Source organism: Eucyclogobius newberryi, unplaced genomic scaffold (genome assembly GCF_026437365.1).
Source record: "Eucyclogobius newberryi isolate DKJ021-1_F unplaced genomic scaffold, fEucNew1.0.hap1 SCAF_8, whole genome shotgun sequence".
Classification (NCBI taxonomy): domain Eukaryota; kingdom Metazoa; phylum Chordata; class Actinopteri; order Gobiiformes; family Gobiidae; genus Eucyclogobius; species Eucyclogobius newberryi.
Window position 1 is genome coordinate 27,783,454 of NW_027316500.1, and position 15,018 is coordinate 27,798,471.

The following is a 15,018-nucleotide window of genomic DNA, read 5'->3' on the forward strand; positions in this document are numbered from 1 at the left end:
TTTATATTTCCACTCTGCATTTCGTTACCACTACAGTAAGTCAAAGTGAATGATTTCTCTTAAGGGCGTTTTATCGCTTAAGGCAAAGAAAGCAAATGAGTTCATACTGTCAGGACATTTCAAAGCACATGTCATACTGCACATGGACACGGGCGCGTGCTTCTGCCTCTTAAACAACAGGTAACGACGCACAACTTACCCTCTTTTACGAGATATGTGTACGTTTCAATTAAAAGCTATTCAGACTTGACTGTCGAGCAGACAAAGCACAAAAAACGACTAATTAAACGTTTGGAAAGACTAAACACCTGCCCTGTGTATCGATTAATCCAAAAGGGGGCGGGGCATCTTTATACAGGCATGTTAAAAACACCAGCCAAATCACTGTACGTTTTAATTTGAATTATAAATATGACTCATTTTGATCCTCGGGAATAAGCTCGATTAAGGATATACATATAAAAGTGTTAAGATAGTAGATGGTGATTTTCAACATGACGTATACACATTGATACTAGTTTCAGCTTTGATTGTCCATACTTTTGACAACCCTAATCTTTTATAATGATTATGTTTTTATTTTTTTGTATTGTGATTTTATTGCATCTTTCTTAAGTGACTTCAAATAGCTTCAAAACTGAGATGCATCTTCGAGTTGGCTATTTGAGTTTCAAATGACAGCTTAAAGGAGCAGCATCAAATCTTTACTAAAAAAATAAATAAAAAAATAATAATAATAAAAATAAAATAAAAAAGATAATAAAACATAAACAAATAATTAAATACAATAAAATTAAAAACAAAACAAAGCAAAGAGTTTTTAGGGAGAAAACCTAAATGTGCCGGTTGATTTAAACAAACACAAATTAAACAAAACACCCGAGATGTTTTTGAAGAGGGTGCAACATTACATCACGACTAAAAGCTCATAAAGTCAGTATATTGGAGTTTTACAGAATAGTAACTGGACCAGTGCCGGGCCCTGTCCCCTTGTACCACCATTTAAAACATCCCAGTGCTTATCCCAATGATCAGAATGCGAGATGGGGACAGGAAATGACCGTCCAGAAGAGGAATGTTGGGAATCAGAGGCGGAGGCACTGCAGAGTCTAGACCTCCACCCTGAGCTGCTCACAGTCCTACAACACCTCAAACCAGCGCTGCACGTTTAATATCATGATCGAGAATTGTTTTCAAATGAGCTCCTCATCGGGCCCATCGACAGACCTTTTGGGGCCCTCGGCAAAAAGGTTCCCGAGGGCCTCCATAGATAGAAAAGATCCTGGGGCCTGGGAAGAAGACCCTTTTGCGTAAAGGTCAAGCCAACATGTTTTGACCATATATTGCCCACCAATCTTATTAAACAACAATGCAATCTCTCCAACTAGAGCACGGTTTTGAGTTCATTATGATCCAAGAAGTAGCTTTATTGCATCTTAAATTGCCAATATGTCCTTCTTCTGAGAGTTCACACTGGTTATGTCACGATTACAATTAGTGTGAGGAAAAAGCGTCAAGATTTCACCATTATTCCCGATTATTGAGGCCGTGACTAAACAACAGTGAAATCTTTAATTTTCTTTCATTTCCGTCACTTTACATCAAGACTTTATGAAATTGAACTTTCTGAAAAACAAAATAAAGTAGAATTTGACAAAAACAGCCAGATAAAACAAGTATTTATATTTAAGCATATTTTTTGGACTCTAGATTGAAATAAAAAGGCCTGAATACTCACGATTATCGATCAATTACATTTTTAAACTATCCTGTCACTTGCACAGAGCGGAGTTGGCGGGGCAAAAGTGTTTGAGCAGCATTAAACACAAAATCAATGAACAGCAATATCAAGAAAACTACATATTGTCACAGGGATCAGAAGACACATTTACGTCGTAAAACCGGCTGAAACGCTTCTTGTTTTGCTTGCGTTTCGTTGCACAGGCAGGAATATTTCACCAGACGCTTTCGGGAAGCTGAGCAGCAGCAGCAGCAGCAGCAGCAGCAGCAGCAGCAGCAGCAGCATGGCCAACATGGCCTTTTATACAGTATTGCTATTTCGGTCGGTGTGTTTGTGCTGCCGTTCCCGTCCGCCTGCTCCACTTCAGAGCTGTTTGTTCTGAGTCTTTTCCCGCTCGCGCACTGGAAGTAACACTGGCTCCGTATGCATCACTGCCGCGCTGGCCTTAATAACGCGGCCGCACGCGCAGGTAAAGTGTGCTCTCGCCGTTCAGAGCTGCGCACTTTCCACTTCTCGCATTCAACTGTTAAAAATGTGCCATGTTTGGGGGTTATCGGGGCGGGCAGCTGCGGCAGTGATCTAAAAGGACGGAGAATCACTCAAATAAATCTCTCTTCGGCCTGGTTTGTAGAGTTCAGTTCAAGTTTAAGTCATTTGCGCTTGTGTCCATATTCTGTGCTGTCAACAATTTAAACGATTCACATTTTAAACAGCTATTACTGTGTGGAAAGGTCAATTAACTGTATAATTTTTCGTTTCCCCTTTAAATGGCTCATTATTTTATCATCTAGTCCTACATATTTTGTTTTGCCTTGGATATGATTTTGAATTTATGTGTATTTAAGTATATTGAGAGGTATATTTCCATAGGGGCAAACAAAGTGTACTGATGAAACAAAACGGATGATATACACCAGAGCGACTTATATGTGATATTATTCGGTATTTTCACACTGACAACCACAAGAGGGCGCTCTAGGCTCTAAGCGACGCAGAAGAAGAATCTGCACTTCCTCTACCTCTGGAGTTTGTGGAGTTGTTTAGAAGTGACACAGAAGAAGAAGAATTCAATGGATTTAGTGATTTGGGGTAAAACTGATGCTTTGGTAAACTTGTTAGCATGTTCTTTATGCTATAGTTATCTGAATAACTGTTCATATGTTACATTAACATACCAGACACTTACCACAGTTCTGTCTGTGCCTCATGTAGCTGAAGGTGTTAGCGTTAGCATACGTCATGTAGCTGAAGGTGTTAGCGTTAGCATACGTACACCTATTCACCATGTTCTCTCATCTGTAAATGTCTGTTTTTGGTCTTGGATCAAAAATGTGACTTATGATTTTTTCTTCTCTATTATGCATTTTTTTGCTGGTGCGACTTATAATCCGGAAAATACAGTACATCAATTCTTTAACGACTAAAAACACGACCTGTGCATCGGTTAGTCAACTAAAATGGGTGTGTCATTAGCAAAGGGTCTTAAAACTATGACCATTGCGCTGACAAGATGATAAGAAGGCAATTGTATTTGTAAAAAAACAATACAAATAATTTCCAAATCTCCGGCAAACTCTCTCCATTCCTTCTCCTTTCTGCTGCTGTCCATATAAAGTCTTCTGTATATATTAATACAAATGTTTAGTGGACGAAAGACAACGTCACTAAATCGACTAAAGGCTTACACATAGAAAATATAAATGTTGAAATCAAATTTGACTGACTCGACTCGTTTTCTGCAGTAAAACGTGTCCAATTCTTGTTTTTCCGACAAAACAAAAAGCCTTGTGCATTGATCAGTCGACTAGAAGGGCGAGACGTGGAGCTGGAAAAGCACTCAAAACTTATCAAAAAAGTTGTGTAAATTATGCATAAACCTTGACTGGAATGCGTGTCCCTGGTGTGATGTCACTTCCTGTCATTTTCAACAGATTTTTCAACGTTTCCTCCACAAATCCCTGCTCGATCGGTGTAAAACTATCACGTATGTGGCTTGGCTCTTTAAAGGGAGGTTTAGTGAATTAAACTGGCACTGTCCCCGGAGGTTGGCGGACATGTTGTGCGTTCAGGAATGGGACAGAAGAATGGACGGAGCACATTAAAAGCTAATGCCTCCCGCTCCGCTCGCCGCTCGCTCCCCCGAGAGTCTAAAAGTGAGCGCAGAAGCAGGTCAGCAAACCACATCCGAAACAAGGATTTGGAACGGATTCAGGAGCCACAGTAGGATCTGCGTTAGGCCATGGACGCGTGATGAAGGGTCATTGTTGAAGAGACGCTGCGCTCGCGTTTGCAGAGATGATCGACCGTTTGGTTAAAAGACGTGTTTGTAAATGTGTGATGCTTCTCGTGTGGTTTAACGCCTTTAATCCACATTTACTCGGACCAATTTATAACAGAAATAAAGATCCATTTAATCATTTTCTCTCATTATTAGCTTACGCTGTGTTGTATTTTGACTTATTTATGCTTGTTTTATCTTATTATTCACACAATACATCAATATTCGGACTAAACTTGGACTAAACCTTGATCTAAGACAGGACTAAAGCTGGACGAAAACAGGACTAAGAGAGGACTAAGAGAGGACTAAGACAGGACTAGACCGGGACTAAGACAGGACTAAGACGGGACTAAAACAGGACTAGACCAGGACTAGACCAGGACTAAGACAGGACTAAGACAGGACCAAAGGTGTATTTCTTACTATTTATTTGACAGGGACATTGCACAATAAATATATAGTGTACAGACCAGAGATAGTTACGAGCAAAGTGACAGAAGGTTCACTGAGCAGGTAAAACATAAAATGGCCCATGTAGCGTTTAAAGGGTGAGCTAAAACAGACAAACAAACACACAAACATACAGGCAACCAATCACCAGCAGAGGGAGCACCTCATCAGCAATCCAATAGAAATATTATTATTATTATTCCTACAGACACCAGATCGCTAATGGCCACACACCAGATTGTTTTTAAGTCACTTCTTAAAGTTGCACAGTGACCACATCAAGACTAGGACTAAACCATGACTGGAACAGGACCAAACCAAGTCCACATCAGGACTAAAATGGGCTAATTTAGGACTAAAAAACAAAAAGTGTGAACGCAAAAGTCTCTATCAGGACTAAAGATGGTTCGAACCTGGATAAAAATGTGAACGCACACAAAGCCAAATCTATATTAGTGCAAAACAAATATTATTCCATTCTTTCTTGAGCAAATCCCTCAACTATACTGTTATCAATAATATGTGTAGAAGATGGGATCAACAACAAAACAACTTTGTGACTTAATTTTCTTATAATAGACGATATACTCGATATTCAAGTGTTGCTGATCCTCAACACGATCCTGCAGATGATAGTTTCCCCACTTAACCCACTGCACTCGTCTTTTCCCGGGCGATGTCGCGTTCTCTCACCAGCCTGGAGCCAGATGCGCTCGAGCAAGGTCCAGATGTAGGTGGGGCCCTGGCGTCGCGTGGAGCTCACGTCTGACACTTCGGACAGAGCGGCGTCCAGGCGGGACACGACCACCGAGGGGGGACTCTGGGAACCTGAGAAGACACAGTCGACGACATACACTGTTGTCTTATGAAATGTGGTTTATGGGGACACGAGACACAATTCCCACAAGACGAGCAAAGAATGGAGATTGGATCAATGAGAACGAGATGGGATTTTGACATTGTAGATAATACACTGCTAGCTCACAATTTTATATCCATTTAATTTAATATTGTATTGTTATTATAGTGCTGCTTCTCAAGAAATGTAACACGCCAGCGTTTAAACCTTTTTTGACCAAGCTAAATATGAACAAATAGAAGGGAATCACAAGATAATTTCCTAATTTTTCTTCCACAATATCGGGAAAATAGGATAAAAAAGCATCTCAAGCACCGTATTTTCTGAACTATAAGTCGCGCCCTTTTTCATAGTTTTGGCCGGGGTGCGACTTATACTCCAGAGCGACTTATGTGATATTATTTGTTATTTTCACACTGACAACCACAAGAGGGCGCTCTAGGCTCTAAGCGACGCAGAAGAAGAATCTGCACTTCCTCTACCTCTGGAGTTTGTGGAGTTGTTTAGAAGTGACACAGAGGAAGAAGAATTCAATGGATTTAGTGATTTGGGGTAAAACTGATGCTTTGGTAAACTTGTTAGCATGTTCTTTATGCTATAGTTATCTGAATAACTGTTCATATGTTACGTTAACATACCAGACACTTACCACAGTTCTGTCTGTGCCTCATGTAGCTGAAGGTGTTAGCGTTAGCATACGTACAACTATTCACCATGTTCTCTAATCTGATATTATTTTAAAGTGTATTTCTTGGTCTTGGATTTGATCAAATAAATTTCCCCAAAAATGCGACTTATACTCCAGTGCGACTTGTACATGTTTTTTTCTTCTCTATTATGCATTTTTTTTGGCTGGTGCGACTTATACTCCGGAAAATACGGTAGAACTGTCGTGGGATAAATAAATTTTTTATGCACCGTTTCCACTAACCATGTTCTCTGGTGATTTACAGCTTAAGAAGTAAGAATAAATTAAACTTTTATTGTATTGAATGAGTAATTATCTAGTAGCAATTACCCAAACTACAGTTTTAGCTAAGACGCCATTCCCGCCCTATAACAATGCTTTTACTATGCTGCTCTGTAAACAAATATGACAAACTTCCATGTGAATAAACAGTATGTAAATAAAGATTATAGATTCATCGATACGCACAACACACCGACAGCAAAGTGACGACAAATGTGACGACAAATGTATTATTCTTGTGGTTTGTACCATTTTAGCTTCTGCTTCTTTCCCTCATCGTTTCATTTTTCAATCACATTTTGTACAAGCTGGAAGATGATGAGAACTATTTTTGTAAAGCACATTTGTATGAATAATGAAGAATACACGTTTGTTCTGCATGCATTGCCATTGGGTCACGTGGTCTCCTCTGGGTCTTTGCGACTTTGGTATCTTCATATTGTAATTGCCAATGTTTATTTTGGTTGAACAGAAATAGCATGAATAAATAGTTTATGCTCTGAGAAGTCACGACACGGCGCGTATCACTATCAATGGACGAGAAAACTGGAAGGCTGAGATTATTTAGGACAAAGTTCAAACTGGAGCACATCAAATCTCTCAAGTCATTTCCCATTTTTTCCCATAGGATTTTTACATCAAATTAGGACTGCGACCAACAATTATTTTGGTTATTAATGATAAATCTGACTATAAACCGCACCTTTTTTCATAGTTTGGCCAGGGTGCGACTTATATGGGATATTAATAACGCAGTATTATACCATTTTGTTTGTTATTTTCACACCGACAACCACAAGAGGGCGCTCTAGGCTCCAAGCGACGCAGAAGAAGAATCTGCACTTCCTCTGTGTCACTTCTAAACAACTCCACAAACTCCAGAAGAAGAAGAATTCAATGGATTTAGTGATTTGGGGTAAAACTGATGCTTTGGTAAACTTGTTAGCATGTTCTTTATGCTATAGTTATCTGAAGAACTGTTCATATGTTATGTTAACCCTTTGTATTGTGATAGGCCTGGGATATACGTTTTTTACTGAAAGTGACTGAGATGCTGCTAAATGTTGTGTTTTTTTCTTTAAAAACACACATTTTACACGTTTCCTGTGTCAGTCTGGGGTCATTGCTGCTTTGTCCCGACCTCTTCTATCTGAACATGGCCCGTTGTGGAGTTTGTGCACAGTTCAGAAAATTATTCATTGATTACTATATTAGTTGAGGATTAAGCGATTAACTTGTACCACAAAAAATAAACAAGTTCGGCAATGATTTATGGACTTAAAAACAGCCCAGAAGATCGCTGAGGCATGTCACAGGTGGAATATGACATCACACATCGGGGAAATTTAGAATGGACTGTTTTTGACGCTCGGAGGGAGAGGAATTTCTGAACAGGATCAATGAAACAAGCGTGACTGAAATATATGTATGAAAATATGTGTGCATTAATACATTATTTTCTGTGCATATGATTTTCTAGTTTTTACTTTATTTGGTGCTTTTATAACTGTTGTAAATATAAATTATAGTTTTACACCAATCAGGTATCTATTTGTGGAAAAATCGGTAGTAATTTACAGGAAGTGACATCATACTAGGGACACTCATTCCAGTTTATGCAGAATTTACACAAAATAAACAACTTTTTTGACCCTCTAAACATTAATTCAACAAAATAAAGGTGCTTTCATATATTTTCAAATGTCAAATACGAAAAAAGTGAGTTTTGTTTCGTTGCAGGGTAATTTCCTAGTGTGATGTCATCAATTACAAACAGGAAGTAAAATAATAAACATTAGAAAAACTCGCTATTCTGGGATAAAGTCTGTACAATATTTTAGCAACATTTAAAATACATTTATCTTAACTGCATTTTAGTTCAATGAGCGGTCCAACCTCTCAATTTATCTCCCAGTTTCTTACAAATTCATCCCTGAGAAGAAGAAGTTTGTGATGGGAAAGTGAAGCGTTTGGACCGTTCACAAGAGCTGTCCTGACAAAAATCATGCACCGTCTCTTTAAACATGTGCTGTCTCTTTAAACGTGCACCGTCTCTTTAAACGTGCGCCGTCTCTTTAAACGTGCGCCGTCTCTTTAAACGTGCGCCCTCTCTTTAAACGTACGCCCTCTCTTTAAACGTACGCCCTCTCTTTAAACGTGCGCCGTCTCTTTAAACGTGCGCCGTCTCTTTAAACGTGCGCCGTCTCTTTAAACGTGCGCAGTCTCTTTAAACGTGCGCCGTCTCTTTAAACGTGCGTCCTCTCTTTAAACATGTGTCGTCTCTTTAAACATGTGCCCTCTCTTTAAACATGTGCCCTCTCTTTAAACATGTGCCCTCTCTTTAAACATGTGCCCTCTCTTTAAACATGTGCCCTCTCTTTAAACATGTGTCGTCTCTTTAAACATGTGTCGTCTCTTTAAACATGTGCCCTCTCTTTAAACATGTGCCCTCTCTTTAAACATGTGCCCTCTCTTTAAACATGTGCCCTCTCTTTAAACATGTGCCCTCTCTTTAAACATGTGTCGTCTCTTTAAACATGTGCCCTCTCTTTAAACATGTGTCGTCTCTTTAAACATGTGCCCTCTCTTTAAACATGTGCCCTCTCTTTAAACATGTGTCGTCTCTTTAAACATGTGCCCTCTCTTTAAACATGTGCCCTCTCTTTAAACATGTGCCCTCTCTTTAAACATGTGCCCTCTCTTTAAACATGTGCCCTCTCTTTAAACATGTGTCGTCTCTTTAAACATGTGCCCTCTCTTTAAACATGTGCCCTCTCTTTAAACGTGCACTCTCTTCTCTTTAAACGTGCGCCATCTCTTTAAACGTGTGTCCTCTCTTTAAACATGTGCCCACTCTTTAAACGTGCACTCTCTTCTCTTTAAACGTGCGCCGTCTCTTTAAACGTGTGTCCTCTCTTTAAACGTGCGCCGTCTCTTTAAACATGTGCCCTCTCTTTAAACATGTGCCCTCTCTTTAAACGTGCACTCTCTCTTTAAACGTGCGCCCTCTCTTTAAATATGTGCCCTCTCTTTAAACGTGCGCCCTCTCTTTAAACGTGCGCCCTCTCTTTAAACGTGCGCCGTCTCTTTAAACATGCGCTCTCTTTAAACATGTGCCCTCTCTTTAAACGTGCGCCCTCTCTTTAAACGTGTGCCGTCTCTTTAAACGTGCGCCGTCTCTTTAAACATGCGCTCTCTTTAAACGTGCGCTCTCTTTAAACGTGCGCCCTCTCTTTAAACGTGCGCCGTCTCTTTAAACGTGCGCCGTCTCTTTAAACGTGCGCCGTCTCTTTAAACGTGCGCCCTCTCTTTAAACGTGCGCCCTCTCTTTAAACGTGTGCCGTCTCTTTAAACGTGCGCCGTCTCTTTAAACGTGCGCCCTCTCTTTAAACGTGCGCCCTCTCTTTAAACGTGTGCCGTCTCTTTAAACGTGCGCCGTCTCTTTAAACATGTGCTGTCTCTTTAAACGTGCGCCCTCTTTAAACGTGTGCCGTCTCTTTAAACGTGCGCCGTCTCTTTAAACATGCGCTCTCTTTAAACGTGCGCCCTCTCTTTAAACGTGCGCCGTCTCTTTAAACGTGCGCCCTCTCTTTAAACGTGCGCCGTCTCTTTAAACGTGCGCTCTCTCTTTAAACGTACGCCGTCTCTTTAAACGTGCGCCGTCTCTTTAAACGTGCGCCATCTCTTTAAACGTGCGCTCTCTCTTTAAACGTACGCCGTCTCTTTAAACGTGCGCCCTCTCTTTAAGCGTGCGCCGTCTCTTTAAACGTGCGCTGTCTCTTTAAACATGCGCCCTCGCTTTAAACGTGCGCCCTCGCTTTAAACGTGTGCCGTCTCTTTAAACGTGCGCTCTCTCTTTAAACGTGTGCCGTCTCTTTAAACGTGCGCCGCCCTCAACGTCACAGCAAACACTAATTCCGCACGGGTCAAATGTTCAGGAAATAGGTCGAACCGCTCTCACCTTTACACGGTGAACAGTGGAGGCCAAGACTTTGTTTAATCTAAAATAATGAGAAGAGCAGGTCTCATGTAGCGGAGCTTTTACAGTGAAAGAGACATTTTCTACTCTTATTGATGAAAATGTGACTTTAGATTTATTCATGAGCGAAATTGTAACCAAAAACATTACATTTCCCACTTGGACACGGCGTACAATGTATAACTGCTACTGCGTCTTGAGAAATACACTTTTTACATGAACTCATAGCCGTTTTTTGCTTCCGATTGCTCGATATTAATAAGATAAACTGCACATATGTGAATGTTCTGTTTGCAAACCTGTGGATCCGTCTTGGAAGTCTGGGAGTGTGAGGAGTTGAATGGAGAGTCTCCTGGGAGCGGGGACGGGACAGGCCTCGGGACGATCCGGGACCGGGATGCTGCTGCTCTCGTCCGTCTCACTGAGAGGGAAAAGGCTGTTTAAGGTACATTCTGAAAGAAAACTATTCCAGTCAAAAGTCATTTCACAGGTCTACGTAAGACACTATGACAACGTGTAATCAACAGCCCGTTTTCTCTCTTGAACGTGCACTTTTCCAACTTTCTGAGCAATAAAAACATGGAATTGAGTAAATGCTGGACTGAACATTCAAGGTCAAAGCAGTAAAATTGCGAAATAGCAAATTGTGACATTAGATGAGTTTTGGCCCAGTGTTTGCTGGGTAATTTCATAGTGTGTCATCAATTACAAACAGCAAGTGACATTATAAACCTATTTTTTTTTTGCTATTCAGTGACATTTTTATAATTTTTTTTAGCAACAATTACATAAATCTTAACTGCATTTTACCGTATTTTCCGGACTATAAGTCGCACCGCGCAGTTTTTTCATAGTTTTGGACGGGGTGCGACTTATACTTATATTTATACTTATACTTATATGTGATATTATTTGTTATTTTCACACTTACAACCGCATTTCATACTACAGTGCAACTTATATATGTTTTTTTCTTCTCTATTATGCATTTTTTGGCTGGTGCGACTTATACTCCGGAAAATACGGTAGTTCAATGAGTCTTCAAACCCGTCATAGGAACTTTAAAACGTTTTCAGCTCCGTGAGACAGTAAAAAAAGGCAACAATAAAGTACTTTTAACTTCAAGTGTGTTTTTGTTTGGAGATGAATGACGGAAACTCACATTACAAAACAAAGATGCTAATGCTACGTTTTAGTCAAAGGAGGTACAAGGCTAATGTGTCTTTCTGTTTTCTACACACACACTAAATAAAACATGCCGGTACTTTAGAAATGTGTCGGCATCGCAGAGCATTTAGCATTCATTTCCTCCATTTCCCGGGGAGGAGATGGTCGTAACATAAACGCCGCCGCGCACTTTGTTATCGTAAACGTGCGGGACAACATTTAAGAATAGCATCAGCCTGATTGAAAGGAGGCGCATAAAGCCGGGAGCACTAAACCCAACGTAGCTCATAAACGTCCCGCGAGCTCGAGCCACGACGGCTGAATTACCGACGCTGTATTTTAAAATCACGGCCGCTTTTTTTGACAGGGATTGAACGCCGAGGAACATTAAAGGTGCAGTCTGCTCCGATCGCTTTATCGAGCTCGTTTCATTACTCGACGTGTTCTGAGTCTTATGCGAACCGTCCTGTTATTACGGTAGAGTTAGGGCTGGTATTTCTTTAATTCATGAATATTTACAGGAGGCGTTTAATGCAAAAGCCCGAATGAGACTCCTCCTTCCTCCTCCTTTAACGATTATTCGCGATCAAAATCATCCCGACCAAAACAACTATTAAATCCTATATTCTATCCTATGTCTTGTTTTCTTACACATACCAGCTCAGTATGTGACCTGAATGATTAATTTGACATAAACAGAAAGATAAAAAAAGCACTTTAAATTTAGGTTCACTTTTGTGAGGACAGAGGACTTCATTTTGCTTCTAAAATCGTCACATTTCCATCGATTAAACAAAAACTGACTTAATTTAGTTCAAAAATTGTCACTTTTCTACAAATTGAAATTAAAAAAAAATCTTCTAAACAATCACGATTATGATTGTTATATTGTGACCTAAATAATCACGACTATCGATAAACTACGGCCCGGGGGCCAAATGTGGCCCTCAAACAATTTTTTTGTTGGCCCGCTGGCTTCCTAAGTTGGTCCAAACAACAAAAAGTAGTACTTTTTACTGTAAAATTGTACAAATTTCAAGCATTTTGATGTTATACCAACATAATATTAATGTTCCAAGTCGTATTAAAGGTGTAGAAGCATCGAAACAATGTTAAATGCAAAATTTCGATTGATTTACTTTACAAATTCGACATTGGGTTGTTTGTGGCCCTCTGCTCTGTACAAGTTTCAAAATGCTGCCCCCGGTGAAAAGACTTTGGTCACCCCTGGATTAACCTAATAACCTTGACATGCCCTTAGTCTTGAACGAAACCCTTTATCACAGACCTGTATCGGCTGTTGTCGTAGCGACTCTGCCACCGCTGCAGCATTTCCTCGCACGTCTGAAGAGCCGCGTCCGGGCCGAGAACCGCCTCCTCCAACTTGGCCTTCGTGAACAGCAAACTGAGAAACACAAAAACACGCAGAACGGTTCAGTTTGACGACGATGTCCAGTGTGTAACGTCACATTTATCGCGGGAATTCTAATTCGTAATGTCACTTTATGCTAATTGACTGTGACTGCGAGTGTGTGTGTGTGTGAAATGTTGTGTGTCATTGTTGTGCTTTTGTGCTTCTGGGCCAGGACGCTCTTGCAAAAGACATTTTTAATCTCAACGAGCGTTTCATCCTGGTCAAATAAAGATGAAATGGACATTTAAACTCTCTTTTACGGGCTTCACTGTCATCATTATCACAGGAGGTTTTCTCAAGACGTTCTTCTGTTCATTTCCTGCTCTCGCGGCGGGAGGTCATTGGAATACAATCGGGCGTCAGCTTTTAAAGAGTAGTTTAGCATTAATGTTACTTAAATATCAGGCCATACATAACGTGAATGTGCGGCGGCTGGGGCGGAGGTTATTGATCACGTCACATAAGAGCCTGCAACGTTAACTGCTTCAGAGCCATAAACGTGCACAAACCGAAGCGCACACGGATCATTGAGAAACGAGGTACTAGAGAAAAAAGAGACGCGAGAACAATAAAGCAGAATTACTTAAGCGCTATCCTCATTCAACGTGCGGTTTTTATTGCGTTATTTGAGTTCTCTGACATTTGTTTAACCGTTTGTCTTCCAATATTAGAGAAGGAAATGAGTCAAAGCTGCTGAAAAATGTGTCAAGATTTGTTTACTCGATTTAACAAATAAAAGCAGGCCATTGTTAATATGCAGCTAGCAGCGGTAGCATCACGTTAGCATGTAGCCCAGCGTGATCGTTAGCATTCTTGTGTATTTATGTTGGCATCCTAAGTTCCGTGTTTGCTCTTGTAGTCGTTGAACAGTGCATGAAAAGAGCAGCTCTTCTCTTTCTTTTTTTGTTCCCGACGGCGCGGACGCAAATCAATTCTGCGGTTTTGGACCAGATGTCGATAGCCATTTTCGCTCGATACCGCAATTGGCAATAAACAGGGTGTAAAACAACGAGCGCTGCGTGTTACAGTTTATCACATGTCAGGCAATCTCCAAAATGACAACCGGATCTATTGAAACATTTGCATAAAAGTATCAAAACAAAGAGAAATACTGTATTTTCTGGAGTATAAGTCGCACCAGCCAAAAAATGCATAATAGAGAAGAAAAAAAAAACATATATAAGTCGCACTGGAGTATGAAATGCGGTTGCAAGTGTGAAAATAACAAATAATATCACATATAAGTCGCTCCGGAGTATAAGTATATAAGTATAAACATAAGTATAAGCCAAAGCCATAAAAAAAGGTGCGACATATAGTCCGGAAAATACGGTATGTTTTAACTAAAGCCATGTAGGCCAAAGTTTTACGCAATAAAATGCTAAATAAAGGAGGGGGAGGTAGAGGGGGAGGCAGAGGGGGAGGCAGAGGGGGAGGTAGAGGGGGAGGCAGAGGGGGAGGCAGAGGGGGAGGCAGAGGGAGAGGCAGAGGGAGAGGCAGAGGGGGAGGCAGAGGGGGAGGCAGAGGGAGAGGCAGAGGGGGAGGCAGAGGCAGAGGGGGAGGCAGAGGGAGAGGCAGAGGGGGAGGCAGAGGGAGAGGCAGAGGGAGAGGCAGAGGGGGAGGCAGAGGGGGAGGCAGAGGGAGAGGCAGAGGGGGAGGCAGAGGGGGAGGCAGAGGGGGAGGCAGAGGGGGAGGCAGAGGGAGAGGCAGAGGGCAGTGAAGTGGTGCCGCTCGGCCCCCGTTGGTCAGACAGCGGCTGGTTAAGTGATGTGGGAGTCTCTGATGTGAACATGTGTGCGACGTAATGGCCAAGAGGGGCTTTGAGAGGAAGAGCTCTGTCATGGGCATCAGTCATCCACGGAAAAGAGAGGAGGGAGGGAAGGGAGCGGGGAGGTGAAGAGAGAGTGAGATGGGTAAAGGAGGGAGCGGGGGATAGAAGAGAGGGGACAGAGGGAAGTGAGAGGGAAAACAGAAGAGGGGAGAAAGGGCAGCAGAGCAAGAGATGGAACGAGAGGCCGAGGGAGAGAGAGATATGACAGAGAAAGGGAGAGAGTGGAGCGAAGAGAGACTGCGAGAGGAAAGAGGGGGAAGGCAGAGAGTGGAGAAAATGAGGGTGAGAGAGGGAGAAAGGTAGAGAGAGAGAGGGAGAAAGGTAGA

At 41.4% G+C, this 15,018-nt stretch overlaps 1 protein-coding gene across 1 annotated transcript in view; it reads right to left on the minus strand.

The window, feature by feature from the left end:
• ttc7a (tetratricopeptide repeat domain 7A) overlaps nucleotides 1-15,018 on the minus strand; it is a 119,431-nt gene that overhangs the window by 27,745 nt on the left and 76,668 nt on the right. The window contains exons 17-19 of the mRNA XM_072437599.1: nucleotides 12,736-12,852; nucleotides 10,580-10,701; nucleotides 5,166-5,300 (exon numbers count right to left, since the gene is read on the minus strand). Coding sequence (XP_072293700.1) covers nucleotides 5,166-5,300; nucleotides 10,580-10,701; nucleotides 12,736-12,852 — 374 coding nt within the window. The remainder of the gene's footprint in view (nucleotides 1-5,165; nucleotides 5,301-10,579; nucleotides 10,702-12,735; nucleotides 12,853-15,018) is intronic.